This window comes from Syngnathoides biaculeatus, chromosome 9 (assembly GCF_019802595.1).
Source record: "Syngnathoides biaculeatus isolate LvHL_M chromosome 9, ASM1980259v1, whole genome shotgun sequence".
In the NCBI taxonomy this organism is placed as follows: domain Eukaryota; kingdom Metazoa; phylum Chordata; class Actinopteri; order Syngnathiformes; family Syngnathidae; genus Syngnathoides; species Syngnathoides biaculeatus.
The window spans coordinates 10,064,233-10,077,990 of NC_084648.1; the positions used below are offsets into that span (position 1 = coordinate 10,064,233).

Sequence of the window (13,758 nt, forward strand, 5' to 3'; positions counted from 1 at the left end):
AATTGTGTCCTTTTTTTTTTAATTGTATTTTTCTTTTTTGGGAAGTTTTATTGTTTTTTGTGTGTGTTTTTTCTTGTTTTTTTGGGGGGGGAGTGTATTATGTATTTTTTTTTATTAATCTTACGCCTCGATTTTTTTTTTTACTTTTTTTCTTGAATCATTTAATTGTTTAAACATTTATTTGAGCTTGAAACAAAAGCAAAATATTTTCTTCCAAAAGGGAAGAACAGCTAATTAGAAAATAAATGTTGTTGTTTTGGGTGCTAATTCTGGCGGTCAATGACGCTGCTGGTGAATCGCTAACGAGCACTTGCAGCTCAATTATTAACGCAACACGGGTGAGGCCTGTTAATTAGTCCATCGGAAGGGGTCAATTATTGATGATCTGTCTAATTGGACGAGTTGCTTCCACTTTCCCACAGACACCCCCCCCCCACACACACACACACAGCTCGAGCGGTACAGTATTATTATTATTTTCTTTCGCTTTAAAGTTGCGCCACTGCAAATAAAGGATTGCCACCTTGGTTGTGTTGACTGATTAAATTTATTCATTTTCAAAGACAATTAGGAAAATGGCACCCAGCTAAGCACACTTCCCCACCAATGCAGGCAATGCCGCATGTGCAAAGTTGCCAGTTACGTCAACGTTCACTTTTAACGGGATTAATTGATAAAACCGAAAATAATTAATTGATTGTCTGTACAACGGGCTTAAAGTGCTTAAACTTCCTTAAAGTGCCACTGAAACCTAAAACATTAAATTTTGTATGTTATTAACAAAAAAAAAAAAAACTCATCCGGAATGGATTCATTTGTTTGTTCACAGCACTTCAGAATGTTACGGTATATCAATTTTTTTCATCTCCCGCCATGATAACTCTCGAGGCTTTTGTGTTGAACAAGAACCAGGAAGTGACTTTTTTTTTTTTTTTTTTTTTTTTTTTTTTTTTACAGACACCTACAGCAGCAGAGTCAAGTGTCTTTACCCCTTGTACAGATAAAAATTACCAGTTTTTTTTTTCCCAGCATGTTAGCCAAAATACTGGTTCTTTGCATTGCTGGATTCTGTTCGAACACTCAGGATAGATTCACTCTTCACACGTTTCTAAAAGACCTGATTCATCATGAAAAATGGATTGCACAGGTGCAAAGGACGAGAGCTTCGTGAGTGTGTATAGAGTTATTTAAAAAAATATATTGTTGCGGGGTATTAATTTGTCTCACAGTTTATAGCATATATTACGTGTGAATTTAGAATAAATCTCATTGGTCAAACCAGCAAAATATAACAAAGCACTTGTTTTGCGTTCAAGACAATTTAATCACACACACAATACAATACAAAAACAATAACAAAACAGAAGTACAAAGATAGTTTAGTAGCGCGTAACACGGGCTAACTAGCTAAACAATGTATAGTCACCAAACTTCAATGAATGTTCCAAATATGCAAATGTTATTTCCAGCGAATGTTCCAGGAAGGCACTGTGGTCTGCGTACTTGTCTGAAAGCAGCAGTATTAATAAAACGTTCCGTCGACAGCCTTCCTCATCCTTACAAGTACATTCCAGAAATCCACATCCAACGACATTATCCTTCTCTCAGAATGTAACAAAAGATCAGTTGGCATAATCATTTCATAAAGTATGTAAGAAAGGAAAATAAAGAGAATCCTAAAAATTGCTCTCGTCCATCTCCCATTACATTCGGCACATGTTTTCAATGGCAGGGATCCAGTGTGATGCCTGCACATGACATCACAGACAAATATGGCCACCACTGAGATACGCATTGTTTTGAGTCAGACTTATGCAACTTTGCGCTTTTATAAAACGTTCCCAGCTCACTTTTTCCCCAAATGGTATTAAAGTGTTTAATATTATTCGTAGTTTTGATAACAATATCTATTTTAAAATGTGATTTTTGGTGTCAGTGGGACTTGAAAGTGAACAATGAACATTTAAATTACACAGCATATAGTTGTATACAGTCTGAGATGACACGCTATGGTGACCCCTAACGGGACAAGCCGAAAGAAACTTACTTTACTACACAGAAAAGTGAAAAGTGGAAAAAAAAAGATGATGATTTTGGCGATTGGTTAACAGGGTTAGACAAAATAGACAGTTGTTTTGTTTTGGGTGGCACGGTTGGCCTCACAGTTCTGACGTCCCGGGTTCAATCCCAGACCCACTTTTGTGGAGTTTGCATGCTCTTCCCGTGCCTGTGTGGGTTTTTTCCGGGCATTCCGGTTTCTTCCCACATCCCAAAAATATCCAACATTAAGGCTCTAAATTGCTCCTAGGTGTGGTTTGTGAGTGTGGCTGTTCGTCCCTATGTGCCCTGCGATTGGCTGGCAACCAGTTCATGGTGTGCCCCGCCTCCTGCCCGTTGACAGCTGCGATAGGCTCCAGCATTCCCTGCAACCCTTGTGAGGATAAGCGGTGAAGAAAATGGATTGATGGAGAACATGAGTTGGCGATCACTGGTGCTCTGGAGATTATGTTCATTCAAGGACTACCATGTACTATTAATGCGATACGGCTCACAAGCAGTCAACAAAAGAAACGCTGCTATCGCTAATATTTTTAAAATTGCATGACGAGGTACGGTACTATTGATCGTGAAGGCCCTGGGCAGATTACGGTGACCTGGCAACACAAAAGAGGCGGAAATCTGATTGGACGTGACGAAAAGACAAAGACTACAAAATGAAGACGATGATTGTCGGGAAGAAACGAGTACATAGAAGAAATGAGGTCGTACGTATCGGTCAGCGCTGGAAGTTCTGCTCATTGTCATCGACGTCAGACTTCCTGACAGCGGCTAACAAATTTCAGCGCATTCGCGAGTGTTTGGAAACGGTTCTTCTTTTTCTTCTTCAAGTCAGCGGCGGGCGAGTTTTCGGGCCGGCGGCCAAGAGACGCGCTCGGCCTCGTCCATCAGCCTTCTGTAAATATTTGGAGGTTAGCGTCCGCATGTAATCGCGTAAGTGGGGAGAAAAGCGTCAAGTTTTCTGGGAACGCAGCGCTAAGCTAGCCGCCCGCATTTATTGCAAAGTGACAGCCGCGCAACAAAACACACGTAAATTTTCACGCGGGCTTTCTCGCGATGTCGTTTTGAGGTTCAGAAGTTGCAGCTGCAGCGCCCCCCCCCCCAAAAAAAAAAAAAAAAAACTGGCTGAATATAAATGTAAATACAACTCACTAAAGTGATGAATGAGGTTAATTTTTGTGTTACCAAGATTTTGTGAAACACTATAACAGCAATTTTTGTGTGGCCAACTTGTCAGGCAATTTTATTGGTTGTTAAACTACACAAGCAATTTTACATGATAAACCACAAAAGCAATTTTTGTTTGAACAGTATTGTGTGACAAACTACACAATAACTTTCACACACAAATATATATACATATATACATATATATATATACATATATATAATGAAATAGACAAACACTCATTATAATAACATCCAATGTTATTATAATGAGAGTGTTTCTTTTTACAATGAGAAACTTTAGTGTTTGAATGAGAATCGTCTCTTTGTGAGCGGTAGCTTATTTACCTACAGGGTATTAGCGCTAGCTTCCTGCGTTCGTGTAGCTGCACAGTAGCAAGTAAGTTTACAACTTGCTCCCGGCACAACACATCAGGACTTGCTCTCTTTTCCCAGAACAAGGAATATACTGTACCTGATGATGTCATTATCACAGTGAAAGATGACATATAAATGTGAACCGTCATCGCATGAACATAGCAGTATAGTCTGTAGAATATCTGCGCCACATTTGTTAACATGTGTGTAAATAAGCTAGCACTCACAGGGAGATGTTTGTCATTGTCAGGTTGCTCAGGGAAATTAGAAACTCATTACAATGAGAAAGGTTCTCGTTACAATGAGAAGCAAGTTTTTGTTTTTTTACCTCCATTTCCCTTTAAGGGCACAAGGTTAGTTTAGGTCGGTAAAAAACTACAAAAGCAATTTGTTGCATTTGCAACGTTATGTGACAAAGTACAAATGGTTTTGGCAATAACAAGGTAAAGCGCAACATGAAAGGATTTTTATTAGCTAGTTTATCCATCCATCTATTTTCTTTGCCGCTTATCCTCACAAGGGTCGCGGGGAGTGCTGGAGTCTATCCCAGCTGTCAACGGGGAGGAGGCAAGGTACACCATGAACTGGTTGCCAGCCAATCGCAGGGCACACCGAGACGGACGACAGTCGCACCCACGATCACACGAAGGGGGAATTTAGCTTGTCCAATTAATTTTGCATGTTTTTGGGATGTGGGAGGAAACCGAAGTGCCCAGAGGAAACCCGCGCAGGCACGGGGAGAACATGCAAACTCCACACAGGTGGGTCCAGGATTGAACCCAGGACCTCAGAACTGTGAGGCCAACGCTTTACCAGCTGATCCACTGTGCTGGCTTAGCTAGTTTAACAAGTGTTAATTTAAAAACAAAGACAACACTAATGGCAATCACACCTGTCAAGGATCCAATTAGATCGCTTCAATGACTGGAGACAAAATCCTTATTTTATTTATTTTAAATAATTGTCAAATAGAAATGATTGTGAGCAGAGCATCAAGGGGCCGGGCTGATTTTCACAATGCTGGGATTGCTATTGTTAATCATTTCATTTTTTAGCGACATTGTCAGCATTTTTTGGTATGAAATGAGTTTTTGTACCATAACCACACTCAAAACTCAAAAACAATTTGCATCTCTTTTCTTACACTAATATTAGTCCTACTACGCAAAGAATATGACTAAGAACTGTTATACATTGTCTACCTTCACGTTTGTGCTCAGTTCATTGTTTAATAGGGTTAAAGTACAACAAAATGGATGTTATATAGCGTTAGCATTAAGCTAGGGGACTTAAAGGCTTAACAATGTGGTCATTTTAGATAAATGGCATTTTTATGTTTCAGGATTTGATAGTAAACTTCACCTGGGAGTGTGACTTGACAGCTGGAAGCTTCCTTCTTCATGAGTTATCCACCAACTGACAAACTGCTGCTAATGGCGTAGAAGTGAGTTGGGTCACTGCCACCAGACACAAATGGCATCTCGTTTGCGCTTAGAAGGCAAAGAGTGGACGCTCGTATCGTAAAAAAAAAACACACACATTAAGTTTCTTGTCTTGTTCTGCAAAGTTACGCTGACACATGCAGTGCATAATAGAAGATTTACGGAAACGCTTCAGATACTGTACTTGCTAAAACGCGTCCACTCTATTTTTTAAAACATAGACTCGTCGTAGGTGGCAAGGTACGAATCAAGGTCACCTTGCATCCTCCGACCGAGACCACCTTTGTCTGCCATTGGGAGGGCGCAGTGCATTCTGGGTAAAGACGTTACGCAAAAAAAAAAAAAAAAAAAAAAAAAAATCTTATTTTCATACAGAAGCAATGAAACGCAAAAGGGTATCCAAATATAAACTACTGTAGTAGGACGGAGCATTTTTAGTGATACTGTACGTGACTCAGGTTTGCCGTCATACAACAGCACCATCTGTTGACGCCATCAAAGTACGACAGCAGTATCAAGCTTTGCAATTGAACAAGAAATTAATTTTTTTTATCACGCACTCGATTGCCACTAAATTAAATAAAAAAAAAACACATTATATACATGACAATAGGAATCAATCAATCACTCAATCCACAAAAGGACTTACAATGGACATGACACTGATAATGTGTGTACAGTACTTCTATTTGGACTGTCGAGTCAGAAAAAGGATAATAATAATAATAAAAAAAAGACTCATGGACAAGTGTTAGTGTGTGTTGCTGGAGCACCAAGAGAAGACCCTGCTTCTGCGAGGAGCTGCCATTTGCGACTTTATTTACAAGTAAACAAAAAAATAGAGCTGACGTCGCTTCATTTTGCTTCTTCCTATTGACACTTTTTTTTTTTGTTTTGGTGATGCTTCTATTCTTTGGTTTCCAAAGCACAACAAAATAGTCCCAGAGCACAGCCCAGTAGAGGACAAGTTTTCTTGCATCATATTTAAAGATATATTATTATTATGAATCTATTGACAGCTTGCATGACTTCCATCAGGAACAGCAATGCTTGTGCGTTTGGATGCATAGCGGCTGATTGAAGCCAAGTGTGAGTGCACGTTCATCCCGACTTTTGTTTGAAGGTTAGCGAGAGAAGCTAATAAAAAAAATAGCAAATTTATTTTGATGATTCCGAATTTATCTGCTAGATATGCAATTTCAAGCCAAAAGGGCTTTTTTACTTTGATTTAACAGTGACTTCATAACACGGGCCAAATTCAAGCTAGTACTGTAATTTCCAGACTATAAGCCGCAACTTTTTTCACACGCTTTCAACCCTGCGGTTAATGCGGCTGATTTGCGATTCTTTTTTTCTAACCGCCGCAAGGGGCACTCGAGCGGAAAAGGTAAGTGTGAGACCAGTGGAATATATGTATCAAGGAAGTGACTTTTGCCGGTATTTATTATTATTATTTTTTTTAAAACAGCCGTTAGCACCGCGCTAGCGCCCCATCCTCCTTTTGTTCCCCCATATTGTCTGTGTCTCACAAACTCAACAGTGTGTGCGTTAACATGGATATTTAAATTTTTGTGTACACGTGTCACTAGAAGTTAGCGTGGTGCTATGCTGCTGTGTTACTGCCACGTCTCAGTGATTTTGTTTTGTTTTTTAACCGGCCCCATTAGCGCTGTGCTCCCATATTGCTACTGTGTAGCTCCTGAGGCCGTTTTTTTTTTTTTCCAAACCAGCCCTGTTCATGCTACCGTGTTGTTGCTATGTTAAGCTAAGGTATTACAACTTTGAAAACACTTTGTTTACTGTCTTTCTTTGTAAATATCTCGTGTTTCAATGTGGGCACTTGCGGCTTTTACATGTACCAAATGGTATTTCCTTTACAAATGTACTGGCTGAGGCTAATAACCAGGTGCGCTCTATAGGCCGGAACTTACGGTAGTCACGTTTGGCATCACTTTTCATACAGTTAGAGCTAATCTTGATCAGAATTGTTTCACTCTCTATTTTCGGTTGACAATTTGCACGTTTAGTGTTTTGAGGCTACATTACTCGTCTTTGTCGCCATCCGCTTGCCAACGCTGTCATTGATTGCGTTTCTCGAGCCGGACGCTCATTTGTTGGCGTCGCCGCGCAGGTGCTTCTCGTGCTGCCGCTTGGTGATGACGTACTTGAAGAATTCGTACACGGACCAACTGATGGCAGTGGAGGGCATCTGGTAGATAACGCGGGCCTGCACGCCTTTGAAGAAGGCTGGCGCGCCGCCTGCGCGGTAGACCGTCCGAAATGCTTCCCCCAGCCCGGAGATGTGGCGGGCTGCCGCCGGCGAGCCGCCCAAGTCGGCCTGCAGGACGTGCGCGCTGGCCACCTCCTGCGTGTTGAGCAGCGTCTTGCAGACGTCGAGCGGCGTGGTGGCGGCTGCGGCCAACGCGCCGGCCAGCGCCCCTGACACCACGTGGGAGGTGGGGTTGTAGTGTCTGTGAGGGTTGAGCGCCTCCTGGAGGTACTCGTATGTCATGAAGTGGAGCGCCTGAAAGGGCACGTTCATGGTCAGCTGCGTGGTGTAGCTACGGTAGAAGGCCGCCGGACCCTCCTGGCGCAGCGTGGTGCCCACGCAGTCCAGCACGCCGCGGTATGGCGAGCCAAACATCTGGATGCGCTGTTTCACCACTGCGAGACAAAAGGGTCTCCATTCAGTTTACTCTCAAAAGAAACATAGAGAATGACAGTTTGTGAACATTGCCTTATGGATGCTAAAATACAAGGAAAAATGCCATTGACGTGCTAACGTTAGCGTCGATCGTCGCAGTTGAAGAACTCCCGATGACAGATACGTGAATGCGTCTAACTCGGAAAAGTTGCGGCACTTGCAAGTCAAGCTAGCACTGAAACACAATTTCATCTTACACTTAGCAAACAAATGCCTTGATGTGTGTTTACCTTCAGCTGGGTTCATCATAGCGTCATGGATGACGGTGGCCATGCAGCCCGCCACTCCTGCACAGACAAAACCCGTACGATCAAAACCCGCACACGACACGACTCAATCGCGAAGACGCACGCGCTCAAAGCGCACTGACCGTTGGCGAAGTGGCTGTTGGCGCCGGGGTGGATGGCGTTGCTCAGCGTGAACTTGATGCGCTCGTAGCAGGCAAAGTAGAGCGCGTGGGCGGGGCCGGCGCCCACCGCCAACACGTTGATGCCGCGGATAGGGCGCCAGACGCCCTCCGTGCGCACGATCTGCCGCAGGGCGTCCATCACGTTGCGGTAGCGGGCGTTTGGCTCTGGGCGCAAGCTCTGCATGCGAGTCTAGCGGGAGCGAAACGCAAATTTCATCAATTGTGATGAACGCGCTCTTGTATCATAATTACACTGTCTTAGGGGGCAAGGACAAAGGAAGAAATAATGTAAAAAAAAAAAAAGTTCACATTTTTGTCAGGGGTTTTGTTTTGGACATGTACAGTGAACAAAATAAGTATTTGAGCACCCTGCTATATTGCAAGTTCTCCCACTTAGGAATCATGGAGGGGTCTGAAATTTTCATCGTAGGTGCATGTCCACTGTGAGAGAGATCATCTACAAAGGAAAATCCAGAAATCACAATGTATGATTTTTTTTTAAACGATTTATTTGTGCGATACAGCAGCAAACAAGTATTTGAACACCTGAGAAAACCAATGTTAATATTTGGTACAGTAGCCTTTGTTTGCAATTACAGAGGTCAAACGTTTCCTGTAGTTGTTCACCAGGTTTGCACACACTGCAGGAGGGATTTTGCCCCACTCCTCCACACAGATCTTCTCTAGATCAGACAGGTTTCTGGGCTCTCGCTGAGAAACACGGAGTTTCAGCTCCCTCCAAAGATTTTCTATTGGGTTTAGGTCTGGAGACTGGCTAGGCCACGCCAGAACCTTGATACGCTTCTTACGGAGCCACTCCTTGGTTTTCCTGGCTGTGTGCTTCGGGTCATTGTCATGTTGAAAGACCCAGCCATGACCCATCTTCAGTGCTCAGACCGAGGGAAAGAGGTTGTTCCCCAAAATCTCACAATACTTGGCCGCGGTCATCCTCTCCTTAATACAGTGCAGTCGTCCTGTCCCATGTGCAGAAAAACACCCCCAAAGCATGATGCTACCACCTCCATGGTTCACAGTAGGGATGGTGTTCTTGGGATGGAACTCGTCATTCGTCTTCCTCCAAACACGGTTAGTGGAACTATGATCAAAAAGTTCCATTTTGGCCTCATCTGACCACAAAACCTTCTCCAGTGACTCCTCTGTATCATCCAAATGGTCATTGCCAAACTTGACATGTGATGGTTTAAGCAGGGGAACCTTCCGTGCCATGCATGATTTCAAACTATGATGTCTTAGTGTATTACCACCAGTCACCTTCGAAATGGTGGTCCCAACTCTTTTCAGGTTATTGACCAAGTCCTGTCGTGTAGTCCTCGTCTGATTCCTTACCTTTCTAAGGATAATTGAGACCCCACGAGGTGATATCTTGTCTTGGTCTTTGGTCTTGGCCATGTTACAAGTTTGAGTCTTAGTGATTGTATGGGGTGGACAGGTGTCTTTATGCAGCTGACGACCTCAAACAGGTGCATCTGTATCAGGATAATACTTGGAGTGGACGTGGACTTTTAAAGGCGGAATAACAGGTCTATGAGGGTCAGAATTCTAGCTAATAGACAGGTGTTCAAATACTTATTTGCAGCTGTATCACACAAATAAATTGTTAAAAAAAAAATCATACATTGTGATTTCTGGATTTTTCTTTTTAGATTTTCTCTCTCACAGTGGACACGCACCTACGATGAAAATTTCATGATATCTAAGTGGGAGAACTTGCAATATAGCAGGGTGTTCAAATACTTAAGTTTCTTCACAGTGTCTACCCGCGCAGTTTACAAATCCATCCAGGAGGTGGCGGTAAAAGTCAACAGTACAAATTTCGCAAAAAAAAAAAAAAAAAAAAAAGTCAAAACCAAGTAGATTTTATTTGAGTTTGCACAAACTATTTTGTAATAGGATTTTCAAAAGTTTCATTATTTGGATTTATCACAATGATAACCAAACGTGTTGAGGAAAAGATGAAAACTCCGGACAGATCACAATCGCGACATGTGTACTTTTGTTTTGGATATGGAAGATGTCGCAATCCGCAAATGTCGTAATCAGGAAGTGTGGCCAGCAGAAAACGTCCGAGATGTCCTTGTGGAAATTCCCACTTTCCCACAAAAAAAACGAAACCTAAGGTGGAATGTGTCCAGTCATCCTGAGTGTGCTCCACAGCTAAACCCACCCCCCCATCTTATCCCGTAACTCTATTTCAGCACAGCCGCCGAGTTCAGCGACACTGCGGCGTCCGTAGGCTGCAAAAGTCACAGGAGAGAATCGAACATTAACCCTAATGCCGTCTGCAACGGGGAAAATTGATTTACAACTTTGCAGCGACGCAGTAGACAACCCTGAAAACACTTATTGTTGGTTTTTCCTCTTTTATTTAAGATTTTATTTTTAGGGTTGAACAAAAAACTGCCAGTATATTCAAAGACTGGTTGCTACCTGGCGGCACGATGGATCAGCTGGTAAAGTGTTGGCCTCACAGTTCTGAGGACCCCAGTTCGATCCTGGCCCCGCCTGTGTGGAGCTTGCATGTTCTCCCCGTGCCTGCATGGGTTTTCCCCGGGCACTCCGGTTTCCTCCCCCGCCTCAAAAACATCATTAATTGGACACAAAATTGCCCCTAGGTGCCATTTTTTTGGGGGGATGTTTGTCTCTATGTGCCCTGTGATTGGCTGGCAACCAGTTCAGGGTGTCCCTTGCCTCCTGCCCCTTGACAGCTGGGATAGGCTCCAGTGTTCCCCGCGACCCTCGTGAGGATAAGCGGCAAAGAAAATAGATGGCTGGATCTATGCCTGACTAACAGGAAAATTTTTTTTTGCTGGCTGTATCCATTGTGTTGGTCACAGAGAACATTTTTTTTTCTTTTGTTTCAAGAATATTGCTGAAGATAAACTCCCTCACGAAAAAAAAAAAATCACATGCTTTTTGCTTTGTTTGAAAAAATAATAATAACATTATTATTAGCTTGTCTGCCCACAGACAAAATTTTGTGCTATTAATCCGAGCGACACAAAAATTGGTCAGTTTATTTGCCAGTCTTTCAATCATCATGTAAACTGAATAAATCTCCACCATGTCTAATTTTTTAATCAATTACATTACAACTGCAGTTCCATGTCCCCTCTAAGCGATTTAACCATCTTTTCGAGTGGCACGTCACACATTCAGAACCACTTCCCGTTTTCTCAATGGTTCTGCTATAGTCAAATGTAACAAGGGTTTGTTTACAAGTTTAGCCACCGGTGCCATTGTGACCCGGAAATACATGCGGCGCACTGAAAGGGCACGCACGCCATTCCGCGTTGTTGCGAACTTGGAACGGCGTTGCGCAAACATCACAACCGACTTGCAGGGGGACTTCAGCCATGAGGAAATTTCCAGAAGCATTTTTCTGGATGGAAAGTTGGTCCAGTTGAGTTGATGACTCAGCGGCAATGAGGAAACTTTCCATCAAATATTCTCGGGACTTCCCGGAGCTGAACACATTTTAACCGGAGTGGTTCCTTCCTTGTTCAGACCTGGACACTAAAAGAGCTGAAGGGATACAACGCAGGCGCCATGACCTCTACTGTTCCCATTTGGGCATATCAACACTGAATGTGGTGACTGCTTTAGTAGGTTGTGATGTGCAAATTGTTACACTCTGATTCATTTTCATTGACTTCACTGCTTTGTATTCAGGCATCAGTCATTAATGATGGCTAATTTCAGGAGCAGTGTGTGTTTTACTCAAGCAGCCACATGTAAAATCAATTCTAGTGCACAACCACTCGTTGAGTTACGTTTGAGTAGAGACATCGTAGGTTATAAACTCATATGTTGTAATATGCTCTGCATATCTGTCAGTTCACCTGTGTGACCCATTGAATAATAGATTTGGAGTTGAGCAAAAGAGGCCATAAAAAAGAAGATATAACAAACTTGAGGCTAATAAGTAACAAAGGAAGTTGGGTTTGTGGAGCATCAATTAAACATTAACGTTTTTGTCTGCAGAGATCATTTCAACAGGTTAACGCCGATTGTTATACATTATTATAGATGATGTATAACACTTTGGACAATGCGCAACATGACGTAATATAAATAATGTGTTGTTTCCTGAATGAAGCCTCAAAATGTTCAGACAAACACATTATGAATGCTCATAGTTACGTAACCAGGAGTCATTTTACGTCATATAGGGCACTATTCGCCATGATCACAAGCTTAATTTGACATGACTTAAGTCATGGATGTTCCTCGCAGTCACGACGACTAAAATTGGATGAAAATAAGACAAGTGCGTCATGAAACGAAAACAATAATAAGTTGGACAAGGACACTTGTCGACCATAGCTATCATTGTCCAAGACGGATGTTGCAAATTATTTCAAGATGTTAAATGGTTACAGGTCAGCCTTTTGGCCACCGTGCGTTGTTTCTCCATAGCTGTTTTTTTTTTTTTAGCTGACCTTCCTGACAATAAGGTTACTTAACCTGTTTGTTAGCTTGTCGCCAATCGAGCCCAGGCTCAGGTCGCGGCCTACTGCTTTACGCAACCTCGCGCTTGGCTCATTTGGTGGAAATTGCGCAATATAAATTAGAATAATAATGATTATAATTGACAATACCTTCACACAGTCGATGGGATACATGAGGCAGTGCTCCATGATTCCTGCCACGGCTCCGGCCAGCATGTGGGTGCCGGTGGTGGCTCCGCGGGGAAGCCCCTCATAGTCCACGTCCGCCTCGATCGAGCACTCCGCGGTAGGTCGACAAAACGCCGGGGAAAAGTCCTGTTCTCCGGTCACCCTCGCGGGTAAAGCCCCGACCAATCCTCCCGCGGTGCCCAGCAGCCTGCCGCCCAGCCATCGAACGTCTGTCCCGGTCGCGACCCGGTTGTCGACCCCCGGCGAGTCTAGCGACGTGCGCCGGGACACGAAGCCGCCCGCTTCCATTTAGATGCGGGGAAACGCAATCAAGGCAGGCAGCGACCCTCCTTTCCGTGGAGTCTCGTGGGCACGACCACCACCACCAGTGCCGCCGAGCAGAGGTACTCACTTGGCGGCTTGGCGGGCTACTCAACCCGGACCCAGCCTCCACCAGTAGCTGGGACTGGGCGGGACAATGTCCGTGACGTCTCATAATATCTCTCAGATGATTGGACAATACGATACGCAATCCCTTACAGCCCGTTTCATTGGCCAGTGTGTCTTTTTTTTTCCAAGAAGGCGGGCCTATAAACGCAAAACACTACATTTTGATGCATTTTATTAATCGAAGTCAATAATTAGATTTGAATTTGAGTGATATTGTTACTTCTAGTATAATATCCGCGAAATAATGCTGTGAATGTATGAATTTTTAATGCTGGTACCCTTTTATTTGACCATAAAACGGGTTTGGGTGGGACATTAATGTATACGTCACAAAACTCCTTGCTGATGATTGGTTGCAATGACAGCCAATCACATACAGCTCGTTTCATTGGCGAATCCGATATGTTGGCAGCGCTCACATAAAATTGAGGTTTGATTCTGATCAAGACCACATTGTTAACTGATTTTGCCCATATTTGGAATCATGTTTTAACACATTACAGCTCACAGGCA

General features: G+C 43.1%; 1 protein-coding gene and 1 long non-coding RNA gene across 2 annotated transcripts; one reads left to right on the top strand and one right to left on the bottom strand.

The window, feature by feature from the left end:
- The first annotated feature begins 1,425 nt into the window (after nt 1-1,425).
- Nucleotides 1,426-6,764, top strand: LOC133506147 (uncharacterized). The gene is made up of 2 exons (XR_009796412.1): nt 1,426-2,969; nt 4,946-6,764. It is a non-coding gene; the product is annotated as an uncharacterized LOC133506147 (long non-coding RNA).
- Nucleotides 5,809-13,250, bottom strand: LOC133506145 (mitoferrin-2-like). The gene is made up of 4 exons (XM_061829974.1): nt 12,778-13,250; nt 8,120-8,348; nt 7,980-8,036; nt 5,809-7,709 (listed from the first exon to the last, which is right to left on the bottom strand). Exons 1-4 carry the CDS (start codon nt 13,102-13,104, stop codon nt 7,153-7,155), a joined length of 1,170 nt encoding a protein of 389 aa, XP_061685958.1. The 5' UTR covers nt 13,105-13,250; the 3' UTR covers nt 5,809-7,152.
- Between the last annotated feature and the right edge of the window lie 508 nt (nt 13,251-13,758).

Coding starts and splice junctions, on each gene's coding strand:
- LOC133506145 (XM_061829974.1), bottom strand. CDS start 13,104: ATGGAAGCGGGCGGCTTCGTGTCCCGGCGCACGTCGCTAGACTCGCCG. Junction 8,349..12,777: donor ATCCCATCGACTGTGTGAAG/GTATTGTCAATT, acceptor CGCTCCCGCTAG/ACTCGCATGCAGAGCTTGCG. Junction 7,710..7,979: donor TATGATGAACCCAGCTGAAG/GTAAACACACAT, acceptor TTTGTCTCGCAG/TGGTGAAACAGCGCATCCAG.